The 24088-nt window shown below is 34.5% G+C and overlaps 1 protein-coding gene and 5 non-coding genes across 9 annotated transcripts in view; 5 read left to right on the plus strand and 1 right to left on the minus strand.

Annotated features, from left to right (window-relative positions):
- Positions 1–23667, minus strand: part of LOC108966685 (serine-rich adhesin for platelets) — a 36446-nt gene extending 12779 nt beyond the window's left edge. For 2 of the 4 annotated variants that reach the window (XM_018929714.1, XM_018929713.1), the window contains exon 1: positions 23200–23667. In XM_018929714.1, coding sequence (XP_018785259.1) covers positions 23200–23390 — 191 coding nt within the window. In that variant the 5' untranslated portion in view covers positions 23391–23667. Of the gene's footprint in view, positions 1–13971; positions 14080–23199 lie in introns of those variants that run through there. The other 2 variants (XM_018929717.1, XM_018929716.1) reach the window with 1 other exon arrangement.
- On the plus strand, positions 3383–3455 carry Trnaa-agc. The gene has a single exon. It is a non-coding gene; the product is annotated as a tRNA-Ala (tRNA).
- Trnaa-agc lies at positions 4415–4487 on the plus strand. Its single transcript has one exon. It is a non-coding gene; the product is annotated as a tRNA-Ala (tRNA).
- Trnaa-agc lies at positions 7162–7234 on the plus strand. Its single transcript has one exon. It is a non-coding gene; the product is annotated as a tRNA-Ala (tRNA).
- Trnap-ugg lies at positions 9493–9564 on the plus strand. Its single transcript has one exon. It is a non-coding gene; the product is annotated as a tRNA-Pro (tRNA).
- On the plus strand, positions 12127–12198 carry Trnap-ugg. The gene has a single exon. It is a non-coding gene; the product is annotated as a tRNA-Pro (tRNA).
- Positions 23668–24088: the final 421 nt, after the last annotated feature.

The following is a 24088-nucleotide window of genomic DNA, read 5'->3' on the forward strand; positions in this document are numbered from 1 at the left end:
CTTACGGCTGAAACGTGGACAGGATTAGTAAAGAGAATTGTGAAATATATAATAGGTGTTTGAAAATTTAATATACATATATGTATATGTATTATATTTCAATATGAATAAATATAAATGAATTCTTTTTCACCTTTTCCCGAGCATCTGCAAATTAGCCATGCTAAGTCATTTGAAGATAGAAAATTAGAGCCATACTAATGCGCTGAAGAATCTGCTATCTTAATTGATTGTTCAGTGAGAATTTCATGACATTATGTTTTTGTTTTCGGTGCGAAAATGAGCTTCGAACAAAGAGCCAACATTAAATTTTTTTTTAAAATTGGTAAAACTTTTACCGGAATTGAAGAAAGAAGGTTTTAGCGATGATTGTCTATCCCGTAGCAGAGTGGTTTCAACGTTTTCAAAGTGGTCGTGAGGACATAAATGACGATCAACATGTGGGCTAATCAAAATCCGTGATCACCGGAAATTCCATGGAAGCTGTGCGTGAATTAAAAAAAAATCAGCCGAAATCATCTTTGAAATTCATAGAAATGGAATTGAACATCTATAAGATATTGATTTAGCGCATTTTGACCGAACATTTGGGCTTGCGAAAGGTGTATGCACGGTTTGTTCCGCACAAATTGACTGACGACCAAAAATCCAACATTCGAAGGACATCTTGTGACTTATTTGACTAAAAATCACATTTTAACCATTAACCACTTCCCGTATACACCTGATATGGCACCGCACGACTTCTTGCGGCCATACTGGAAAACGAGCTAAAACAGTTGTTCGACATGCTTTTGGACCGTGCAAAAAGTTGTATTGAAGCAGAAGGACACTATTTTGAGTAAAATAAACTAATTTTGCCGAAAATACCATTTGCTATTTATTTTTTTTTAAGTCCTGTTTACTTTGGAACGCACCTTGTATAACATATTAAGTGTTTCGATATCGGCGATTCCGACAAAAGAGTTGCTTCATGAGACGGAAGGGTCGTGTGCAAAATTTCCAATCGGTATCTCAAAACCTGAAGAGCTAGTACGCGAACATGGCTAAAACGACTCATCTCGTCATGTTGACCAATTTTTTGACGATGCGATGCTAGAGAGTATGCAAATTATTTGTTCCATTTAGAACAGAAATAATATCTCTAAAGTCTAAATGCATACTAAGAAAAGTGCTGCTTAGTGTGTGTGAAAACTTTTGGACATGTATAATTTTACATGTATAAATTTACCTATATTTCTCGCCCAAAAATTAATATGCAAGAAACGTAAGGCCAAAACTCAAAAAATGTATTTGGTGCTGATTGTAAAAGGATTCTTTTCCTTCTTAATTCATAGCCATTTTTTGTGAACTTAAGAAGTTTCACTATTTCACTAGAAAACTGCAAAGAGTACACAATGACTTATTGTGTGACAGTCAAGGGAGCAGCAGAAAGTCAACGTCGAAGGATCCAAGAAAGAATTTAATTCTTCAACTCAACATTCAAATATAAAAAAAATTTCTAAAAAGGACAGTGTTTAATGAACTTGTAGATGTGGAAAATTTGAACTTTTAAGAAACGTGGATAACGAAACTGATTGGACGTGGAAATACTGTCACACTGTAAAGTCAATTAAAGAGTCTCTCTCAAATACGTGACTAAAAGTATTTGTCAACGTGGGAAATGTGTTTATACAACAAACAGGTGAAATATTTAAGATAATTACAGCGAAAAGGAAAACAGATGGTGTGGGTGTCGAAGAAGTGCTTTACACTAAGTAGTGGTGCTCAACCACTTGATTTCGGATTAAAAGTGCTCTCCGCAGACATTAAGAAGTGTTTCACAAATATTTTAGCAACATTGAAGCAAGATAACTAAAAACATTAGTAAATGTTTGAATTGCATTGTACGAGCGAATTTTATTAAGTCCGTGAATTTTTGAGACAAATATTTCTGAAACCATGACTTTATTCAACTGTTTGAGAAAACTTTAGCAATTTGTATTCTTTGATCGACTTCAGCCAGACAAATTCAAATCTAGTATCTATATATGATATTTCCAAAGGATTTAAAATCATTCTCAATCATCATATTTTATTTCACAGTATTTTTTATATACATAAATAGCCTGAAAAGACGAACTTTTAAGTGATAAAATTATGATATTGTGTCTACATCGGATTTTAACCTACTGAGATATTTTTGAATACTACTTATGATGCTGTAAATGTTCAAGACTCTGATCCAATTTACATTTCTTAGGAAATAGAAGGGCTTGGTGTTTAAGGTCAGTATCGAGTTAAATATCGCTAAGAGGTTTGTACGCAAAACTACCAAATATATGCTTTTTGGAAAACAAGCGTGTCGCAAAAAAGGCCACTGACTTATTAAACTGGCATCGTATAAGTAAAAATTAAAAAAAAATTTAGCTGTGCCAAGAACGTAAAGGTATTTAACGTGAGGATGATTCTTTTTAGCTGCCTGATTTAGTAAAAATTGTAAGATGCCACAAAGCTTGTGCAAGGAGCGAGCAAGAAACGACACAGTTGACATTAATTTTGCGTGTAACATTGAGTTTTATGAGACTCATAAATATGAGACGAGCACGCAACTCTTTTTAGATGCTTTCTTGGATTGCGAAGTACAAAAGCATGAAGTACATATAAATATACTCATATTTAGATTGTAAGCAATGGGGTTTCAACGAATCCAGCTTGTCGTGAGCAACTAATTGTTGCTTGTGCGTAGAGTAATGTTTTGCTTGATAAAATAATATAATTGTTGTAATATCAAGAGTAGCAAAAACATATAGGAGTGTGGAAGGGTTGAAGTGCAACAGCTTGCGGTAATTTTCAACTTTGTGAAACAAGTGTTTTCTCGTTTCGTAGGTTTTAATGAGCGCAGCATCTTCCTTTTGTTTTTTTAGGTGAAGATGTTCTCTTTCGCAGGATTACAAGAACAGGTGGGTTGAATTTAGATTGACAGTGGTATTGCAAGTGTACACGCTTAGAGCTGCGTAATTAAACTTTTGGTAAGACACTTAAATTACTATTTAATTGTTTTACGCTAAAATTGCGCTTTAAACTGATATGACGCCAAAGTGATGGTGAAGTCGACAAAAACAACGAAATTTATTATACAAACATTGTATACAAAGCTGGTAAATAAGTCCCACTAAATTGCTTGCTCATTTTTTTTTATTAAAGTAATACTTTTTATCAATTCTTTGTGGTTAAGTCTGTAGTGTTATTACGTGGACTGTCGACAAAACGCAAGCGTCGTTTCGTGCGTTGTTTGCATTTTTAAGGTATGCAGTAGTTTTTTGTTATTGAATTAAATAGTTTATTTAATTTATGCCGTTTCTTTAACAATGTCGGTAAAACATTTTCGAAAAATTATAACGGGGATGTAGCTCAGATGGTAGAGCGCTCGCTTAGCATGTGAGAGGTACGGGGATCGATGCCCCGCATCTCCAGAAGTTTATTTTTTGTACTTTTCTATATTATTTGTATCCCTTTATTTTCATTTGTACTTATCAGCATTCAAGTTTCATTGAGCTGTCGAATTCATTAATTTTGTCAAACATTCTCTTAACATTTAATTATGAGCCTCATCACACTTGACCTGAACCCCCACCCAGTAAAATCAAAATATACCGATAATTTTTGCTACATAATCCTTATTCTTCGGTGAGCTTTACAAAGCCTTACTTATCTAGATTGTTATTTTAGCATTATAAGTTTTTATTTCAAATAAACCTGTACTAGTTTGCAATAAATATATTAATATACATAAATATATTATAGAACTATAGAAAATTCGAATTTTGGTCATATGGTGATTACGTCTTACAACAACCATCATATAGCTAAAATAATAACTATCCAACAGATCTGAATAAAAAGGAGCTTAACGGAGTCAATTCACAAACTCAGTTCAAAAATGAATCTGCTTTATATTGGTTGGTTTGTTTCAAGAAAATCTGGAAAATGCAACAACTGAATTTTGTTGCACTATCCTTTTCAAGGTCGATTAAGATTTGTGCTGGGAACCAAAAAGTCCCGAAAAATTGTCACGCTTGCCAAAGATTGTTCTGGCGAAGTCTTCCCATGTTATTTTGAATTTGTATTGTATTTTTTTGTATTTTGAAGAAAATTGTTTACTTTGACAGCCGGTTTGACAGCTATCCCTATAGGAAATTCTACACCTTGCATTCATTTAACATTGTTTGTAGTAAGTGAAACCAAATTGCTTGCTTATTTAGCATTAAATTGTGGTTTTTGACGATGTTATTGCCATTGTCTGCAGCGTTTTAATGAGGTTTGCTGAACAAATGCAAACGTCAGTTTGAATTTTTAACGAATTGTTTTAATGCTATTTTATTTAACGCAGTTTTTTAAATATTTTGGTATTTTTTTTTTATAAAATAATAACGGGGATGTAGCTCAGATGGTAGAGCGCTCGCTTAGCATGTGAGAGGTACGGGGATCGATGCCCCGCATCTCCAGAATATTTTTTTTGTAATTATATGTATATATTATAATTCCTGTCCTGCCGATTATCGTTATCAACGATGAAGATTTATCCAGTTTATTTAGACTTCAATGTTTAGTATTTACTTGGTTCTATTGTCTTATGATATTAAGAGGTTGTAGAATGAGTTTGCTCTAATGTGCTTTTAACATTCTCCAAAGTTGTTATTTGATAAACAGTTAGGCTGGTGCTCATAAAACATCGAGGTTTCCCCTTTGAATAAAAATAAGTGGTATTGGGTTCACAGAATATTTGCTAATAGTGGATCGGTTGGAATAAGGTTGAACCGTTTGAAGGCTACCTATAAACAGTAAATTGTGTACTCTTAAGCAAGCATTGAGTATGCAGTTAATGCAAAGCGCGATCGTGAGATAAGTTCAGCAGATTTAAGATGAACTACGAGAGCTGGCTCGCCATACAATGATGTGTTAACTAAGCAAATTAATTATTCATTTTTAAATAATCAATTTCTAGTTCTGTATTAATGAAAAAAAAAAAAAATTCCTATGGTATACCTTAAATACCCTCAGCCACATTCAAATGTATCTTTCTAATGTGGCAGCACTTGTTGTTTTTCTTAACATATCGAAAACATATTTTATGTGGGAACTAGCCGTCAACCGCGTGGCGTGCAAGGTGGGCGCTACAATGATCTATATACATATGTTCATATGTATATTATATGAGATACATATGTTAGTAAGCATGTGTAAGCAAACAAATGTTGTGGTATGCAAGCTTGTATCACATACATATAATATATGTAAATTTGTATACAGGAATCCGCAGGGAGTTGTAAGTTCTCAGTACTTGCAGAGTAAGACCAATACTTCGGAGTTTGAAGTAACTTGTTATGTTACAAAATAGCTGATGCTGTAGTGCAAGCAGCAAGAGTGGCAGCCTTGTTTGTTTGGTAATAAAGTAGCAACAACAACCACAAACGTTAAGAACTCACCCAAACTGCAATTTCTAAACTCTTCATATGCTAAAGAATACATGCAGCGGTACGTATTTACGAGGGTAGTTTGATAAGACCACACAAAGTCCATCGCTGGTAATACTGACATAAAGAATTATGCTCTTGACAATAATTTGGCTATCTATGACGGAAGTCGGCGACTTCAATAGGAAATATTGACTAAATGTCGAGTTCAACAACTCGCTAATTTTGTTTGCGAATTTCGCATAAAGGTATCTGAGTGCAATACCGTTATTATACAACAAAATTGTAGACCTGTAAGAAAAATCATGACATGATACACAGAGAGAGATAGAAATGCTAATCGATTTGACACTATTTTAAAGCTTTATCAGAAAAGCTCAGATCGTCCAGTGGACTTAGCTTTCATAAAAATTCTCACTGACTTATCAAACTGTAATCGTAAGCCTAGCAATAACAGCACGTTGGCCTCTGGAGGCATTTCCTTCTATCGTCAGTCGGCTGGGTGTAACTCCATGTCATTGTCGTCAAAACACTGCCGAGGACGAAGTTCAAAAGTTGCATTGCAAACAACAAACAAACGCTGCTAGGGTGAACAGTCCATGCCACAACTGAACTGTCTACTAGTATGCTTGCGTTCTGTATGTGCGCTGTGCCTTGCGCCGCCACATCTCACTAATGTTTTCGTTTAAAAATTAAAACAAAAGCTGTCGTCATAAATAGCACGGCGTGTATCATTGGCATATCCTCCACTAGACCACCGCAATTGAACGTGTGACGCCAGTCACATTTGAACACACATATATTTATGTAAATATGTTCATACAGTACAACAATGCCTCTCCATCCAGAATCCAGCACATTGAATTTTTTGCTGTTTAATTGCTCAACAGTCAAGATGAAAATGAAAAAGCAAGTGAGCAAACATTGGCATATTGTCTAATTTATAACTTCTACAATGAAATTGAGAGGGCGAAGGAACGATCGCAGGGGTTCTTGTGAGATAAATGGATTTATGCGTGGTAAGCTCTTAGGAAAGGGTGATACTGAATGTGAACATATAAGAGTTTGAAATATGTTCATAGGTGCAGAGGCCGAGTTGCCAATTAATTATGAACATAAAGAAATCAAATGATTTCATCACAGCTTTTCATAATACAGAACTCGGTTATACATTTTTCCAATTTTTTTTTCGAGTTTTGTTCAGAAAATTATATATGTACTTAGTAAAATAAAAGCGTACGCTATACATACTATGTAAAGATGGAAGGAAATAAAATTGAGCTTAATGTTAACAAATTATTAAAAAAGGATTCAGTTTTCTAATCAATATCGGCCAGAAATGATAAAATTTCTGTTGGATGTATAAGCATTTATGAGGGTCCCATAAGAGACAATCCAGAAATAATGCAGAAGTTCATGCAAGTCATGCATATTTTCAGTCATCAACAACAGAAATTTCAATGGCGATTAAATAACTGTACCTTAAACGTGTGTTGCTTACATAAACCGTAAATTTGCCGATCATTTGGACGTTTGTGCATTAAATGTGTGCATAGCAAAGATGTGACTTGCATTTTAATTGTATACGAGTAGTAGAAAACAATGTGCGCATGATCAGCGATATTTTAAATTTAAAAATATATTTCGTTGTGCATACTTGAACAACAGTATTTTGGATTTCAAAATATATTTTCCAAATTACAACGGGGATGTAGCTCAGATGGTAGAGCGCTCGCTTAGCATGTGAGAGGTACGGGGATCGATGCCCCGCATCTCCAGATGTAGTTTTTTGGCTATTTCAAAGAAAGAATTTTTATGAACATTATTGATGAAACATATTGTAAGCATATGTATGATATTTTCATTAAAACTATATATTGATGAGTTTGATAATACTTTTACAAATTAGGTATAATGGCAACCCTATCTTTAGAAAATTTCTTCTTTACTTTTCTACAAGTCAGCTATTTTCAAGACATTCGCCGTTGTTTGAATATTCATTACTTTTAACGGATAAACTTCAACGAAGAAGAAAGCTTATCGGCATGCGGAAGGAGGAGCTGTCGTCTGTGGAATTTCTCATATGTGGCAAAAGGACTAAAATAAATGTTCAACATTTTCATACGTAATTACAGAAGCATTTACACATGAGACAATACATGCAAACATATTCATTTACAAATTTGGTAGTAGTTTTGAAAGAAATCACTCGAATTTTGTTCGATAAGTTATTGCATTAAAAAATTAAGACAATTTTGGAGATGCGGGGCATCGATCCCCGTACCTCTCACATGCTAAGCGAGCGCTCTACCATCCCCATTATTCCATTCAAACTGACTGTAACGGTTTTTGTTTGAAAATTTCTGACACTGTTGTCAGTTAGTGCAGTCATTGTCAACAAAAGTGACCATTTGTATCCAAGAGATATTAATAAAGTAATACCAAATAACAAAATACACAACGAATTGGTTTACATTTAAATGGAGGTCTTATACAGACCCCTGTTGTTACTACTTCTTTACATGAGAATATAACAGTGTCATAATTCAAGAAACCAAAATATCAGAAAGTTTGTAATAAAAAACTATAACGAAAGAAAGCCATAAATTATTTGAAATCTCTAAAATTTTCGTAACTTACTTTTCTCAAATTTCAAATATTTTCCGCAAGTTAATTTCAAAGCTTTTTAATGTTTTTATTATTCCCGTCCTGCTATTTGGTGCAGAGGCATGAACGATGACAATAACTGGAGTCGACGTGAGCTTTCGAGAGAAAGATGTATGGTCCTTTGTCGCCTTGGGAAGCAGAGGAAGAGGAAGACCTCCACTCCATTGGAAGGACCAGGTGGAGAATGACCTGGCTTCGCTTGAAATCTCTAATTGGCGAAATGTAGTAAAAAGAAGAAACGGCGGGCTCGCTGTTGTTAACTCGGCTATAATCGCGTAAGAGATGTCTACTCCAGTAAAGCAAAAGAAGAATAATCGTTTTGTCAGATCAACAATTGAGCATATAGTGGAGGCGCAGCACAAAATGTTTGAGCGCCAGCGAGAAAAAAAGTGCCCGTTGTGTCGAGAATATTGTTGCCGCTAGCGCATCAATTGAGGAAGAGTTGGGCATCTCTGTGACGTCATTGTGCCGTAAATTGACGCAAGAACTAAAGCTGCATGAAAACCAGAATCGTCGTATGTTCGTGAATTGAGTTAAGCATCAACTTCAAAATGATCCGGGTTTGTATCAAAAAATCATGTTCAGCGACGAGGCTCATTTCTGGTTGAATGTATTCGGTAATAAGCAAAATATGCATTATTGGTCAGGCAGCAATCCACACGTACTCCATGAGTCATCATTGCATTACGAAAAAATTACGGTTTGGTGTGGTTTATGGGCCAGCGGCGTCATTGGGCCGTACTTCTCCCGTTAAGATGAAGACCGATGAAGAAGAATTAATGTGAATGGGAATCGCTACCGTTCAATGATAACCGAATATTTTAGGACCGAATTGGATGACGCACTTACACTATTTCCTGTGGGGCTACGTCAAGTCTGTGGTCTATGATAACAATATCCATACATAATGGCATCGAATGTAGTCTCATAGGAATACAGAATTTCAATGATATCCGAACCTTTTGTACCGCTCTTATAGATAATTCCAAGGGCCTGATTATCGCAAGAAAATTAAACAGTAAGTGGGTAAAAATGAGTATAATTCTACACAATTTGAACGCGCCCTTAAAAAGAACTGCATATTTATTTATTTATTTATGCATTGGGTATAACTAAAGCACGGCCAATTAAAGTTGCTGAAAGTGAAATGCCAACAATCAAGCGATCAAGGCCGTTTATTCAATAATTAACCGATTCAGCCGGTTTCTTTTATTTTTATCACTTTCAATGTTGCATCACACACCTACAAATGTGATAACTATTCATAAAGTGAAATCTTGATTTAAGCAAGTTTTGAAATTAATATAATTAAAGAAACAAAAACAAAAATTAAAAACCCGTTATGTATTTAGTTGGAAAAACTTCAAGCGGCTCAATGGTCTAGGGGTATGATTCTCGCTTTGGGTGCGAGAGGTCCCGGGTTCAAATCCCGGTTGAGCCCGACCAGTTTTTTGTATATCCATCTGTAAATGTATTGACACAAAATATATGCAATGCAAATGTTTTATACTGATTTTGGCAAACAAATGCGCTGATGCTGCTACAATGGTCGTTGCTGTTGCCGCAACTTCTGCCACCACCACTATCTAATCAGAGTGCGCAATTTGCCGATTTCTCATTGTTTGCCGTTTGTTTTTCAAACAAACAATAAAATATTGGCACATTAATGTTTAGTCAGACGTAAAATTACTTTTAAGCATTTTTCCTTATGTATGCAATAAGAACAAAAACAATACAACACTAAGGTGGCGGCCACCTTCCTGACATGCGTTTGTCGTATATCTTACTTGCCACTACGCACTGCCGAACGTGGTTGTTTTTCGTGAAGAAGAAAGTTTTAAAATAATGCAAAGAAATTTTCATACGCATTTTTCCGGGCATTAATCCGCTTTGCTTGCCTGCGCACCAAATACACGTAAGTTGCAGGGCGCGTATTTGGAGGCTGATGAAGTTTATTATTGTAATTGTTCCTTCTTAGTGCCCGAAAATTTGTCTGCCCAAGTATTTGGTGCTCTCAACGCTTGATGAAGTTGTCTTTTTTATTCCGAAAAAAAAATAAAAATAAAAATCAAATAAAAAAGTAATCCATAAGTATGAGCTCGCATTTAGCCGTGCCTTAATTTACGATTTTTCCACTCAACAATCATTAATTCGGCTGAGGGTTTAAGCTCTTCATTTGCAGACTTCAAACTCATGATTGCTGCTGGTCTTGGTAGCGAAGACATCACACCATCACTACGCCATCCACTGCATTTACTTTGCATTGAGCTCAATCAACATAATTTGTTGCTCATTTATCGGCAAACAATATCTCGATAGCTGCCTGCCAGTGTCACCTTCGTGAGACAGCAATTTCCTTCCGAAGCAGAGTGTGCACGGAATACTTATTTATGGCACGCTCTTTCAGTACGCTACCAAAGCTGTCATAATGCTCAATAATGAAAAATGAAAATTTTATCATAAATTGACAAATACTTATTTAAGCGTGTTCGCTGTGCTATTGTGTTGTGTGTGTGCGGAACTCATCGAATTTGTCTAGTATAATTTGTATGCTGGCAAAAATTTGCGATGGGCAGTGTTTTATCAGCTGTCTCCGTCACAACTGTATATTATTTTGCTACAGCTGTGTTAAAAAAAAAAATGGTGCCAATCTACGGTTCCAGATGTATTTGGAAGTTGAGGTAGTTTTCCATAGCGGCATTTTGTCTCTGAACTTTCATTTCGGTTCGGTTTGCGTTTTTATATTCAGAAATAGTATGGAACATATACAAATAGGTGAAAACATGATTTCGATTCGATGAGTTGGATTCATGTATCAGTGAAGTTGTTAACTAGGAGAATATTTTCGTCTTCGCTGTTTGACTCCAATTAGATATTAAAAGTCAAGAGAGAACTTTATTCTCAATTGCCTACTCAATCAGGAGTAGCTCCTGTTGGCAAGAGTTATTCTGCGTTATCTACGACTTCTAAGTTATGACTGTCCACAGTGACGTGGGAGCCAAGACGCGAGTACGATCACTGTTTGATGACGGGATATATTTCGTTTTGAGCTCTTCTTTGGTTATAAAATCGTTGTCTAATGAAATCACAGTTTCTGAAACATCAAAAACCAAATCTAATCATCTAAATCAAACCTTCACTTTACGTCACTCTCTCATATTCCCCTAAGAATATCAACAACTTCCTCCTTGAAACTTAATCTCAAACGTACATTAAAAATTAGTCGAAACGAACCAAATTATCAGGTTGGTTCGAATCATGTTATTTGTTGATAATTAACGATTCAAAACTGGGTTCAGTTCAAAACGGTCACAACGCTTTTAAATTTTTATAAAAATTTATTATTCTATTATTGGCAAGCGAGGGGATTCACTCACGAAAATCAGCAATGTAAAATGAAACTAAGGCCATGGTATTTTGCAAATCAGATCTTAAAATATTACTAATTTGTTTTTATTATTCCAAGAAGATTTGAAGACAAGTTTTTTAGAAACAGCGAGTTTCGTTTTTATCACCGACTTGCTGCTATTTCATTGAACAGCACTGTATGTATTATACATTACTTATGTCGCCATTGATGGTGTCGCTCTTAGCTAACCGCCGCAATAGACAATAATAAAAGTTTATGCAAGTGTTTCAAATTTAATTAAAAATGGAACTTTCAATTGCCAGATGCTTATGAACAAATAAGAGGATTTGGTGTGTGCTTTGACGCCTGTTTATGATTAGTCGAATTTCAATTTTAATAAGAAAAGCAAGAGCGCCGTCAGAGCATAAATATTTACAACTTCTTTCGTTATTGAGTTAATTAAGTAAGCTCCTCTGCCGTTTTTCATGTGTTCATTTCAAGAAAAGCGACAAAAAGTAAGATAATTAAAATAAACATTTTGTTATAATTTAAACAGCAATTTGAAAAGCCTGTTTAAGCACATCAACCAAAAGATAGCACTAGACATATTTTATTTATAAAATTTTATATTGTTTAAAAGTGATACTGATAAGCGGCTCAATGGTCTAGGGGTATGATTCTCGCTTTGGGTGCGAGAGGTCCCGGGTTCAAATCCCGGTTGAGCCCGAAATAACTTTTTAACCATAAATGTAATTATCTGAACAGTCTGGATCAAATTGTTCCAAATTATTTTGAAGAAAAGCGATGTGGAACCGAATAGTAATCAATGATTCAACGAAAATAGCATATGAGAAACTGGATCTGGAAATCATTATGAAGAGTAATGGTCAAAAGATATATTGATTATGTGTTTAGCTAACAGTAACAGTTGTAACAACTAAAACTAATCGAGGTAGTTATTATAGATACTCTAACTTTTGTATAAAAATGATCAGGATGGCGACATGTATTAATATCTGTATTTAGTTTCTCGGAATGTTGGTATTAATTGGTAAATAAGAAAATTATCGACTAAGTTAGTTGAAGTCGGAAAAAATATATAATATATATATATATATATAAATAAATAAACCGTATGGCGTGCTCTTTTAGAAGCATCACTTAACCAATGATTCTAAAAAATGGGTTATTGCTTCTTTTATAATATATCTCACATATCTGAAACTTCAAAGATCAGCACCATTCTGTTTTGCGTTTTAGTTTTAAAATACGTTTCGAAAATATTAAATCACAGCAAATATTTATTTATTACTTTGTTGAAAACATTAACGATCAGAAAACTTTAATTGATCGTCTCAGTGTGAAATTTTCAAAAACTCGATAACATTCTCTCAAATTTTGAAATCGAAATTCAAATTGTTACGGTCGCTACAACGTTTCTTGTATAAAGGGTTCATAGTGGGGAACGGAGCGAGACAGTCTTTAAACGTGTTTTCTTTTCAGAATGGTGTTTTTAAAACGGTTTCCTTTCTCAAAGGAAGAGTTTTGAAGATATCTAGTTACAATTTGTGGAGAGAACATTTTTAACGTAAAAGAACTGTAAAAAAAGGGCCAAATTCAATACTTATTGTTCAAACCACCGCCATTTTGAAAAATTAAAAAAAAACTCTCTATAGCGCGATAGCGACTTTCCTACAAATTATAATAATAATAGTATTGGTTTAAATCAAAATTGCGGCTACAATCGTATTATTCTAGAATTTTAGAATCGTTTTAGAATTTATTTAAAAACTTTCTAAAAGTCATAATATGGAGAATATTTATTCAATTCCAAGATGGATAAAGAACAGAAGGTAGAAATTTTTTTTTCTCTTTTAGATTAAGTTTTACAACTTTAAAGCGATTTTGCCAAAACTACTGTTTTTTCAAAATAGGTGCACCTCATAATTTCAGAACTACTGGAATGATCGTTTTGAATTGTTGAACAATGTTTCTATACATAATTTACGAAGTAACACTGGAGAGATTTTTGTTTAACAATTTGTTAAGATTTTACTATAACAAAGTATTTGATTTTACTCAAAAAATAGGTTTTTTTTAAGTGTTCTCAAAAATTGAAAAATGGAAATTTATTTAACTATATAATTTTGACTTCTTTAATTCTAAATGATGCAGCCTCGCACTTTTTCCCGCGGTGATTCACAGCTTTAATACTTCTCCATGAAAATTTAACCGAATATTCTTCCAATATCATAATATTATATAATGTGTCATTACATTGAAAATAGATTGTAATAAAAAAATTGGTTTTAAAAAATAGATTGTAATTAAAAAATGACATAAAATCATATACTGTCATTTTAAATGCAATGTAAGCGAACTTTTTTAATTCATTTGATCTTACAGAGTCACAAAATAAATTAAAAGTTAAAAGCAATAATTTTGCTTCTTTCATGTTTTCAAAAATATGAACCAATTTTTATTTATTATAAATCTCACCTTACGTTTTTATAACGCCTTTCTACATTGAATTCATAAATCTTTCGCTCACACATGAACTTTTTTGGTGTTATTCACAGTAATTATTATTATATTTTTTAAGTTCGAAAAAGATTTTTAAAACTGTTTTTTTCTGTTTTTGTTTTTTAATTTATTTAAGAAATATTTTTATTGTTTTTGTTTTTTGTTCTTATTTTTAAAAATTTCGAGCAGACTTCCGTTGAAAACATACCGCTAATGCAACTAAGTTGCTTCTTCTTCTTCAACATTTAAATTTTGTAAATTACAGTCTTTAATTTGAAAAATCAGTCATTTACGCCAATTAGTTGCAATTAAATTGCATTTTAATAAACTTAAAAACTCATCACAATGGACACTCAATCCAGGATAGATAATCTCACATATACGTTTAAGAATATCGGAAAAAAAACACAGATATTTTTCACACCACGAACAAGGCCACGAAAAACGCTTAATTATTTATGACTCACATTAACTTCCGGCAACAAAACGGCCAAATAAAAACACACCACACATAGCACATAACGCAAAAAAATTAACACCCACTTAAATATCCATTAACCAGTTCACGTTTCACAGCACAGATGGGCGAAATACACATCAACCTCACGGTAGAGGGTGTGTAAAAAGCAGTGCGTGCGAATTTGTTGCGTCGTGTTGATATCAAAGCCGGAAACGGCCACACACGGTGATAAGGTTGATGTTGTTGACAGCGTAAGCAGCCAAACTGCTGGCCAGCAGAGCAATCGGCACGAGTCATGGTTTAGGCCGTTGGGAAAAAAGAAAGTAGCACCGTGCCTACTCGGAGATTGTGCAAGTATCCGCGAACCGCATGCGACACGCGCTCACACAGCAACGATACCGGACGGTGACGGTGTTAATAACGACCGATTTGGGAGCTGTCGCGCGATGAAATGCCAATTCAACGAACGCCATACATTGGACAGACCCACGAAAAACCAGCAGGCAACCACTGACTGACTGGCAGCTGGATTTGTTGGCGTGAGAACTCAGCCACTTACGAGCAGCGGCAGAAGCACCAGCAGGAGTAGCAGCATATTTATACAGACAACGCTACAAATGTATTGCGTATAAGTAGTTGGTAGCATAGACATAGGGGTATTCGGTTAAAATACAGTAGTATGCAACAACAAAAAGATAAACAGAGCAACAAAAATCAAAAGATATCATTTTATTGCGGAGAACGTACGAACAACCCTCTGCAGAACGATTGTCAAGCGAAAAACGAAATCAAAAACTAAATAAATAAATGCAAAAATCAAAACAAAACGAAACAACCAAAGAACAACAAAAAAACAAAACAAATTATAAACTCGTAGCAACAACAACTCAAAGCAAATCTTCAGTGGGTGGGGCAAAAGTAAAACAATGCTGAGTGCAAAATTCTTCACCCGTGAGAATGCAGAGCAGGACGGTGTGGTCGGGTGAAAAATCGCACCAAGCATCAGTATCACGTGGTGTTGATCCAATTAAAACCTTAAGTAAGAGTAACTTTGTTATTGTAATCGAGTTGTGCGACGACAGCACGTGCTAAACACGTTTCGAGAGAGCGAATGTACTGCTTTTGGAGAGAGTAACGTGCAAAAAAGTCGCAAAGTTATAGAACGCGCCAAAACGTTATGAATGAAAGTCGTTGGAAGTGATTTACTGCGCATGTCCTTGAAATATACAATTGACGAATTCAACCGAAGGAAATTGTTGCGAAGCATTTTTCGTTTCAGTTGGAGTTGAATATTTTAGAGACGTGGACATGTTGATTAAAAACTCGCAATCTTTCGTGTTTCTGTTGCAACAACACGTAAATAATAGTAACATTCACATGAATAATGTTTTTGCTTTTGTTGTTTTAATTTATTTTATTATATGCGACAGAATATAACTGCGAATCAGCATTGTATCTGGATTGTTATATTGGAATATGTGTTGTATCTAATACTCGTTATAGTTCTTTCAAAAAGTCAGCAGAAATGGATGTTCAAATGCTAAGCCTTAATTTTATACCATCTCCTACAATATTTTGACGGTGTTTTTTTTTTTATGAAAATGAGTTTTTATACTCTTGCGACCTGCTGTTACAAAGTACAATAGTTTTGCTCTCATAACAGTTCTATGTATCACCTAAAACTAAGCGCGATAGATATAGATATATATATATATGTAAATGATCAGGATGACGAGAAAAGCTGAAATCCGGTTGACTGTAGTTTTGTCCCTCCATGCAAGCTGTAACTTGAGTAAAAATGGGTTGAATTGGACTAATACTTTCATTAACCTCCATATACTTAATATAAAAATTTCCGAACTTCGGGGTAACTTTGTACTGCATATATCGGCCAATATGTGAGTTATCCCAATGAAAACAAGAGAGCATGCTTTACTCATAACAGTGTATCTTTGTGGATAAAATGTATAAATTTGAGCGAAAGCTTGGCCTAGATCCTATATAAATATTAGCAGGATTTTCGAACATCCGGCTGACTTTACTCTATATGACTGGTTCTACACCTTAAAGTATTTCCCTGGCTTTGACTCTTGCAAGTAAAAAGATTATAAATATTGATGATCAAAGTAACGGGCTGAGTCGATTTAGCCATGTTCGTTTGACTGTATAAATGCGAAACAGTCTCTTAGTCATTTTTTCTCCAAGAAGCTGCTCTTTTGTCAGAGCCGTGAATATAGGGTCACCATGCAAACTGACCCATTGAAATGTATGCACGCTTTTGACTTGATATCAGCACAAAATTTGGCATATAGTGATAATCTTGTGCATATAATATTATCAGAAAGAGCAATATTGGAATCTATTGTATACGTTTGAGCACCGCTAATGTTTGATAATTTCGTCAGTGGGCAGGAAATTTCGACATCTATTCTTATCATAAGAACCGTATTAATTTAGTTTTCGACAGAGGATAGTTTGAAAATAGTAGTTCTGCGAATTTGTGAAACTAAAAAACAAACTGATATAATTAGAAGATACTGGTATAATCAAATGAAGATCGGATTGATCGCTTGTATTGCCTTCCATTGCATGCACATTTTTTTACTAGTTAGCAGAGATTAAAACTTAGCTAATAGGGAAACGGAGAAAAGGGTCCAATTAAAAACTTACGATTTACTTTCAATTAAAACCTCAAATAATCTTTGGCTGTGCTCGATTTAGCAATTCCTTCCATGTTATTAAGATGTTTTGGCTTTAAAATCACAAAATTTTAATATTTCTTTTATACGAGGAAAACTAACTCTTCAGCTAAAATATCTACCACAATGGTTTCTGGCCACAAATTTACCACCTTCCATACGCTTTCTTTGCTACCAAAACTAATAAATTGTACAAAACTTGGTGCCCCTTTTGTTGTTTTTCTTCAACTTCGGCGAGTTGACATAAGAAATGCATATTTAGTCGAGTGTTAATAATGCCGTCCCAAATGAATTTAGAAGCGTCAACTAACGCCGAATAAAACTGAAGAAGGTGGCTACGTGCATGTGTATGTGAGCTTTGGTTTTTTTTGCAGGCCTAGCCTTATTTTTTATGTTTGCATGCACTGCCTTGTGGATAAGTTTTCTTTCGGCGTTTTTTTTGCGCCAAGCATGGTTCTGCTGGAGGGGTGTACATTTTTTACTTCACCTTTTATTCCTTTGCTCTGTGACTCAAGGTGAAAGTTTGCACAGCTGATAATTTTGTTATTCAAAATGGTGTCTTCCTGCTGTCGTCTTGAATTTTCCTTTGCTGACTGTTGCTGCTGTAGGTTTGGCACTGGCTGAGGATTACTTTTGGATATACTGTGGGCGAGGATGAGTTATGCGCTGACAGTAAATTGCAGGCGGCTAGCAATTGGATATTTGATTCTATATATATATTTTTTTTAGTCTTTGCTTGGTGAAAAAGTCTTGACGTTTATTTATTTCCGTATTCTTTTCTTATTCTTAGTAGAAGCGGAAGCGGCGCGCATCTTATTGTCATACTCGAAAGGAAGCTGATTTTATTTTTGCATTTGCTTAGCGCCGGCCTTAAGAAAGTACAAGTGGTATAAATAAATGTGGTCTGGCCATTGGTGTAGACTATAAATACAAATTTGAATTCCAGCACAGTATTTGGTTTTGAATATTTTAATTTAAAATCATAATTAAAGAAAAAGGATATCCGCGATTTTTCATTAACTTGCAACGCCGTGCTGACGCAGAGCGTTCCCGTGCCGGCGGCAAGCATTGGTAAATGGCTAAAACACACACATTGCGATATTTGTGGCAAGTAAATATGTATGTGTGTTTGTATATTAGCGTTGTGGAATAATGCAAACAAGTTCTGTTTATTTTTAATTTGCAGCGAGTACGTTTGAGAAAATAAATTAAACATGATTCCACCAACCACAAAAGCACTCTGGGTGGCGTATAGAATGCTCACATCTACACAAGATGCTGTTGTCAATCTAATACGCGCGTTTGTGGATAGTTAGGGGGCACTATGAAGTGAAGAAGACAGCGCGTAGAATAGCCGATTGTAATCAACAATACAATTCGATGAAACATAATAAAAATGTCAGTATCAGTAACAGCAGTAGCCACAAGTAGAAGGACATCACGTAGCAAAGGCGTCAATTGGCTTCAATCCGGAGTCCGGCAAACAAAAAAAAAAAAAAAAATGAAGAATACAAAATGCGCAAAAACGAAACATGCACACAAAGGCTATTGAAAAACTTTGACAGCAGCTAGTCGCACGGAAACAACCAAACCATCTAAGGTACAATGACGAAAAAAGAAAGGCATTAGAATACACCAAAAACACACGAAAAATGCCAAGGTAAAATAAGAAAATGGTCCAAAGAATCTAAACAGCCAAGGGCTATATGCAATGGTAAACAGTTGGGGAATGCGGATGTAAGGAGTCAGGAGCGTGGCGAAACGTTTGAAGCTATTACGCTGAGAAGGCTGAAAATTTATGTGTTAATTTTCATTCACACCTTAATACTTTAGTCGCCATTTATAAAATATTGCTGCAGGGGTGTTTTTTTTATGCATTTACGAAGGCGGGTAGTAAAGTTTTTATATTATTGTGTAACTATTAATACTTTTTTTTCGAAAATATGTGAAGTTTTGCAGTTGATAATAAAACATTGTTCTTTTATTTGATTCCAGTATATGCAGAAGCTTTTTTGTACATGAACACTTTGAAAATAGACGACTGTAAGGTGATAAATAGTGGCCTCACAGAAGTGCCAAGTATAACTCAAGATTATTTAAATACACTGCCGTTTTATCCATGTAACTTCCGCAATATATGGGCCCACCTACCATATATGTACATAAACAAACCGGATCTGTTGTTATAACGGTTTTAGAAGTATCAACTCAAAACGAAAACATTTGCAGCTACCCAAGTATGCAAAACTTAAATTGGTATTGTTACGTTAGAGTTTTATTTAAACATTTTGTGCTTGAGAACGATGGTAAGAAAGTTTTCTTGAAATATGCGCAAAAGGTGCAAATGAAAGCCAAGAGGCGTTGAAGTTCTTCAGAGGTCTGAAGAAAATACACAAATACAGATGTCAGTGAAACGCAAGGAAGGTATAAAATAAAATAAAAAATGAGCGTGATAATAAATGAGTTAATAATAAACAAAACGACCTTTTGAGTGACCACTGCTGTGCAAATAACTCAAAAATGAGGACCACCGATGAACGCGGCCAGGTATGTATGTACATATTTATACATATAATATATTATATGCTGTGTCTAAAGCAGCCGTTTGCAAATAATTTGTTACGTTTTTGTTCATCTCTATATAGGTAAGAATTATTCTTTACATTTTCAACGTCATTTGTTTATTATTAATTTCTTTAGTATTTTTCTGGTTTGATATGGGTTGGCCTTTTTTCAACAACGTTGATCGTCCTATGGCGCCGCTAATTTTTTAACATCCAATATTAATTGCGTTAATTTCAGGAATGCGTTTTTTCTATTTACTTTCACTTTTATTTTGAGTTTTTTCATGAAAATTATGTGTATGCGAAGCACTCAGGTATTTTAATAAATTACCTTTTGTTACGGTTGGAAAAAATGGTGGCGGCTTTATTTTTTCTGTCCACTTGGCAAAGGAAAAAACGGCGGACATGCATATTGAAATTGTTTTAACAATTATCGATAAAAGTATGGTTTTGTCGAACTCACGAATTGGAAAGGCGATGAGGATTTGTTAAAAAAAGTCAGGCGTGTAAATTGAATTCCCACAAGCCGCATGTGAAGCTATTTCACTAGCCGTGAAAAATCGTACCTTCCACATTGAACGGTTAACTAAACATTGTAATGATGGAATGTGTGAAAAAATGTAGTAGCCCACGTCATACCATTGCTGAAAGTCGTAAAGGACACTTGAGTCGAAGGCCAATAGGCTGGCGTGTGCAAGTGTGCGCAAGCTTTCCATAAGAGTATCGTAGAAAGAATATATGAAATGGTGAGCAGAGCACTCGCTCTCATCCGTACTGTGTGTTCGCTGATGAACCACAAACTTTGAGATTTGCATAACTTGAAGTTTGAGTCCTTTTTTTTTTTTGGATGTTGCTCGAATTTCGTATTACAAACAATGTGTAGATGTCAGAAATTGCAAAATGAAAAATGTGACTACTATGATATGTAGGTGTAAAAAAAAGAGTTACTGCTGAGTGGACAGCTTACTTTACATTAACCCATCTCCGGTTGAACCCAGTCTACAGCATGTGGCGCTCATTTGCTGGAAAATTGAGTTGAGCAACTCATGCAAAATCCACGATTTGGAGTTGTAGAGAACCTGCAGACATTTATCCTGCGGTCAAGATGCTTGCAATCTGTTAGTTCTAAAAAAACATTGGCAATATTGTGTCTAGGACAAACAGAGTTGGCTTGTCTTTCAGTTAAACATTGTTATTTTGTATTTTTTTGCTTATGTTCTAACAATTTTTTACAGCCGTAGTTAATTGTGGTTTTGTCTTAATCGCCAGCATTGCGGGAAATTTGAAGCTTGTTGTTTTAGCAAGATGAATTAAGTTGCCTAAAGCCAAATGTCTCCTATGATTCAGTCCACAAAAGAACATGAGGAGGTTGAAAGTAACAATTTGAGAAATTCTCTAACATTTGTGTATATACATACATACGTGCATATACCATACATGTTACATGTGAAGGTGGTTCACAGTTAATATCCTTACACATACTCTGTTGTGAGTATTACAAATCATTTGGTTTGGAAACAAATCGACACGTTTTTGCCATTTTCAATATACAATATTTCTTTTACAACAGCTGCTACAATGAAGAGCTGTAACACGGTGGCTCCAAACGAAAAATTCATCGTTATGACTGGCGTTACACATGATGGGCAACACATATGGCCAAACAAAAAATTGAACCCATACACCTACATATGTACATATAAAACACAACAACAATTCGCCTACTTAAGAGCGCATAAACGCAAATATTCAAGCTGTATTTTATGTGCTGATAAATTTTTCTTTAAAAAAAATATGAAAACGATATGGGAAAGAGCTTGTACGCAAGTGTTGTGCATGGACTGAGGAAATCTCAACAGCCACTTAAAAAAAAATGTTGAGGTGGCATTTTTGCCGCAACAGCAAGGATATACGCAAAAACAGAGAAGATGCTTTTAATATCAGTTATGTTATTATGATGACACCGAGCAGTCACTTGGGGTAAAAAGGAATTCGGCCCACACCAGATATCGCAACTTGTAAAAAATTTTAAAAATACAATATACAGTGAAACCTCGCACAACCGGCCGCTGACGGTTAAACAACTTTTGTCCGAAGTGGACGAATAATAATTTTACTTAAACATATACATACACTTAATTTAACAAATTTAAATATTTAATTTTTATTGCGAGATGTATTATTGTTAATTTATGCTTGATTCAGTATCATAAAACAGTTTTTAAGATAACTTTCCGAAGTTTTGGCGTGCTGAAATCAGCCATCAATAACTAATTTTTTAATGCGGTGAAGTTATTCTAGTACTTCAGAATATGATTTTATTTGAACCATGGGTACAAACTTCATTTAGGTCTTCGGGTTTTTATTAGCTAATTTTTCAGTAACATTTACGTATTGTCTTTTGTATTAGGAATTTCCACGATTTATAAAAATGAATAGTAATTAAATTCTCTTGTCCGTTATTGAGAGCTCCGCGTCACTTACGAATGTTAATGAAAATCAAAAAGAATAAAAAATTCCGCGTCCGGTGATAAGTGTTCGGTTGTAGTGTGGCATTTGTTGAAGGTTTAACACTTGGGTTTAGAATTTTTTGTCCAGTTAAGAGAGTGGTCGGCTTATTGGAGGTGTCCCCAAGCAGAGGTTTCACTGTAAATGGTTTGGATTGGATCGCATAAAATGTGGGTGAGGTTAAATTCTGCGCAAGACCTAAGTATAGTATTGATAAAATAGCATACTTTAAATGGTGTTGATGGTTTCTCATTATGAAATTTAATAGTATGTATGTATATGTTCTTGTGTGCCTACGAATTTACGTTGACAAAAATTTGCACATAAGCATATCGGGTATGGGCTTGTGTGCAAGAAATTGCTCATTTTGAAAACAAAAAGTGACAAAATTAAAGTGATTAGAAGTGTAATAAATTTTGGGATAATTCTTTGTCTCAATAAAGTCAAATGCATAAAAAAGCTATTAATTTTTTTTTTGGAATCGCGGCGGAAGGCCGCCAATGCAGAGAAGATTTTTAAGCGACCACTTCCTCTAAAAGTTTTTATATTTCCAATGAAATACTGACACATCCAAAGCTTGGTTTCTTATTAGCTCATAACCAAATAATATACACATACTTTATTTGTATCAATATTTGCTCGATGAGATGTAATAATCTTCTACAAAAAAAAATATTCGATGAATTAAAAAAATAAAGATTTCCTTAATTATTTTAAATAAAATCTTAATACAGGAATATAATTATTATGTGATAAAAAGATGCAATAAGTCATTAATAACTACCAGCAAAAAATTTGCCCGACAATAATTTATTCTATCAAGTGTCTATTGTGACTACAATCATTTGATGGGTAAAATGCAAAGCGATAAAAATCTGATTAGACAAACCCAAACAGCTGCTATTGATTTTCAAAGAAAAAAATCATTGAATTTTAATATGTAACCATTTTAATAATAAACATTACTACTTACTCGTTTGATCCAACCGGCAGATTAGAGACATCACTCCCAATGACGTTAGAGCCATTCCCGCTGTTGTTATTAAAGCGCGCGCCCCCATAATTGTTGCCGGTAGAGCCTTCATTGTCCGGTATGCTATTGTTTGCATTGCCGGAATTATGTTTTGCTTTATTTGTTATGGGTTGCAATTTGGGTGTATCCATTTTAATAACTATGCGTTAATTAATTAACCAAAACACTATCAATAAACTTATTTGTGATTGCTCGCTTTTACAGATCACCTTTTTTACTTGACTCTGCCCACAATGGCATCGTTCACTGTTTTCACAACACAGGCACTTTGATACCGTTTGTATGAAAGGAAAATATTGTTTGTGTCATTTTAACAATTTATGTTTCAATTATTTTCAAGTTATCTTTAATTTTAAAACAAATTAAAATATATTATTCCGCAAAGAGTAAGATTACGCACATTTTACTTTAGCTATGTGAGGAGAGCCCTCAGCTGTTGGCATACAAGTGATGCCACAAGCAAACACATATTAATGTAAAGAATGTTTTGTATTTTTAAGCTGCTTATTCATATAAAAACAATAAAGAAATTATACAAAAGTATATAAAATTATAGATTAGACCTAATTTATTAAAACTATATTACACAGTAGATGGTGGAGCGCATGCAATATTATATAATGATGTAATAATACAGCAAATAAAGTGTAGTGGCAACACTATTGTTACTGTGGAAGTAAACCTGAGCAGTTTGAATGGCTATGGAGAGTAAAAATTGCAGTGGAAACGGTAAAAGACGCGGTAAAAATTATAGTTTCCAATCGAATTCTTTTGCAAATTTAAATAGCTTTTTTATTTCCAAACATGAGATCTAATTATTTTAATATAA

This window comes from Bactrocera latifrons, unplaced genomic scaffold (assembly GCF_001853355.1).
Source record: "Bactrocera latifrons isolate USDA-ARS-PBARC rearing strain unplaced genomic scaffold, ASM185335v1 scaffold_169, whole genome shotgun sequence".
NCBI classification, from domain to species: domain Eukaryota; kingdom Metazoa; phylum Arthropoda; class Insecta; order Diptera; family Tephritidae; genus Bactrocera; species Bactrocera latifrons.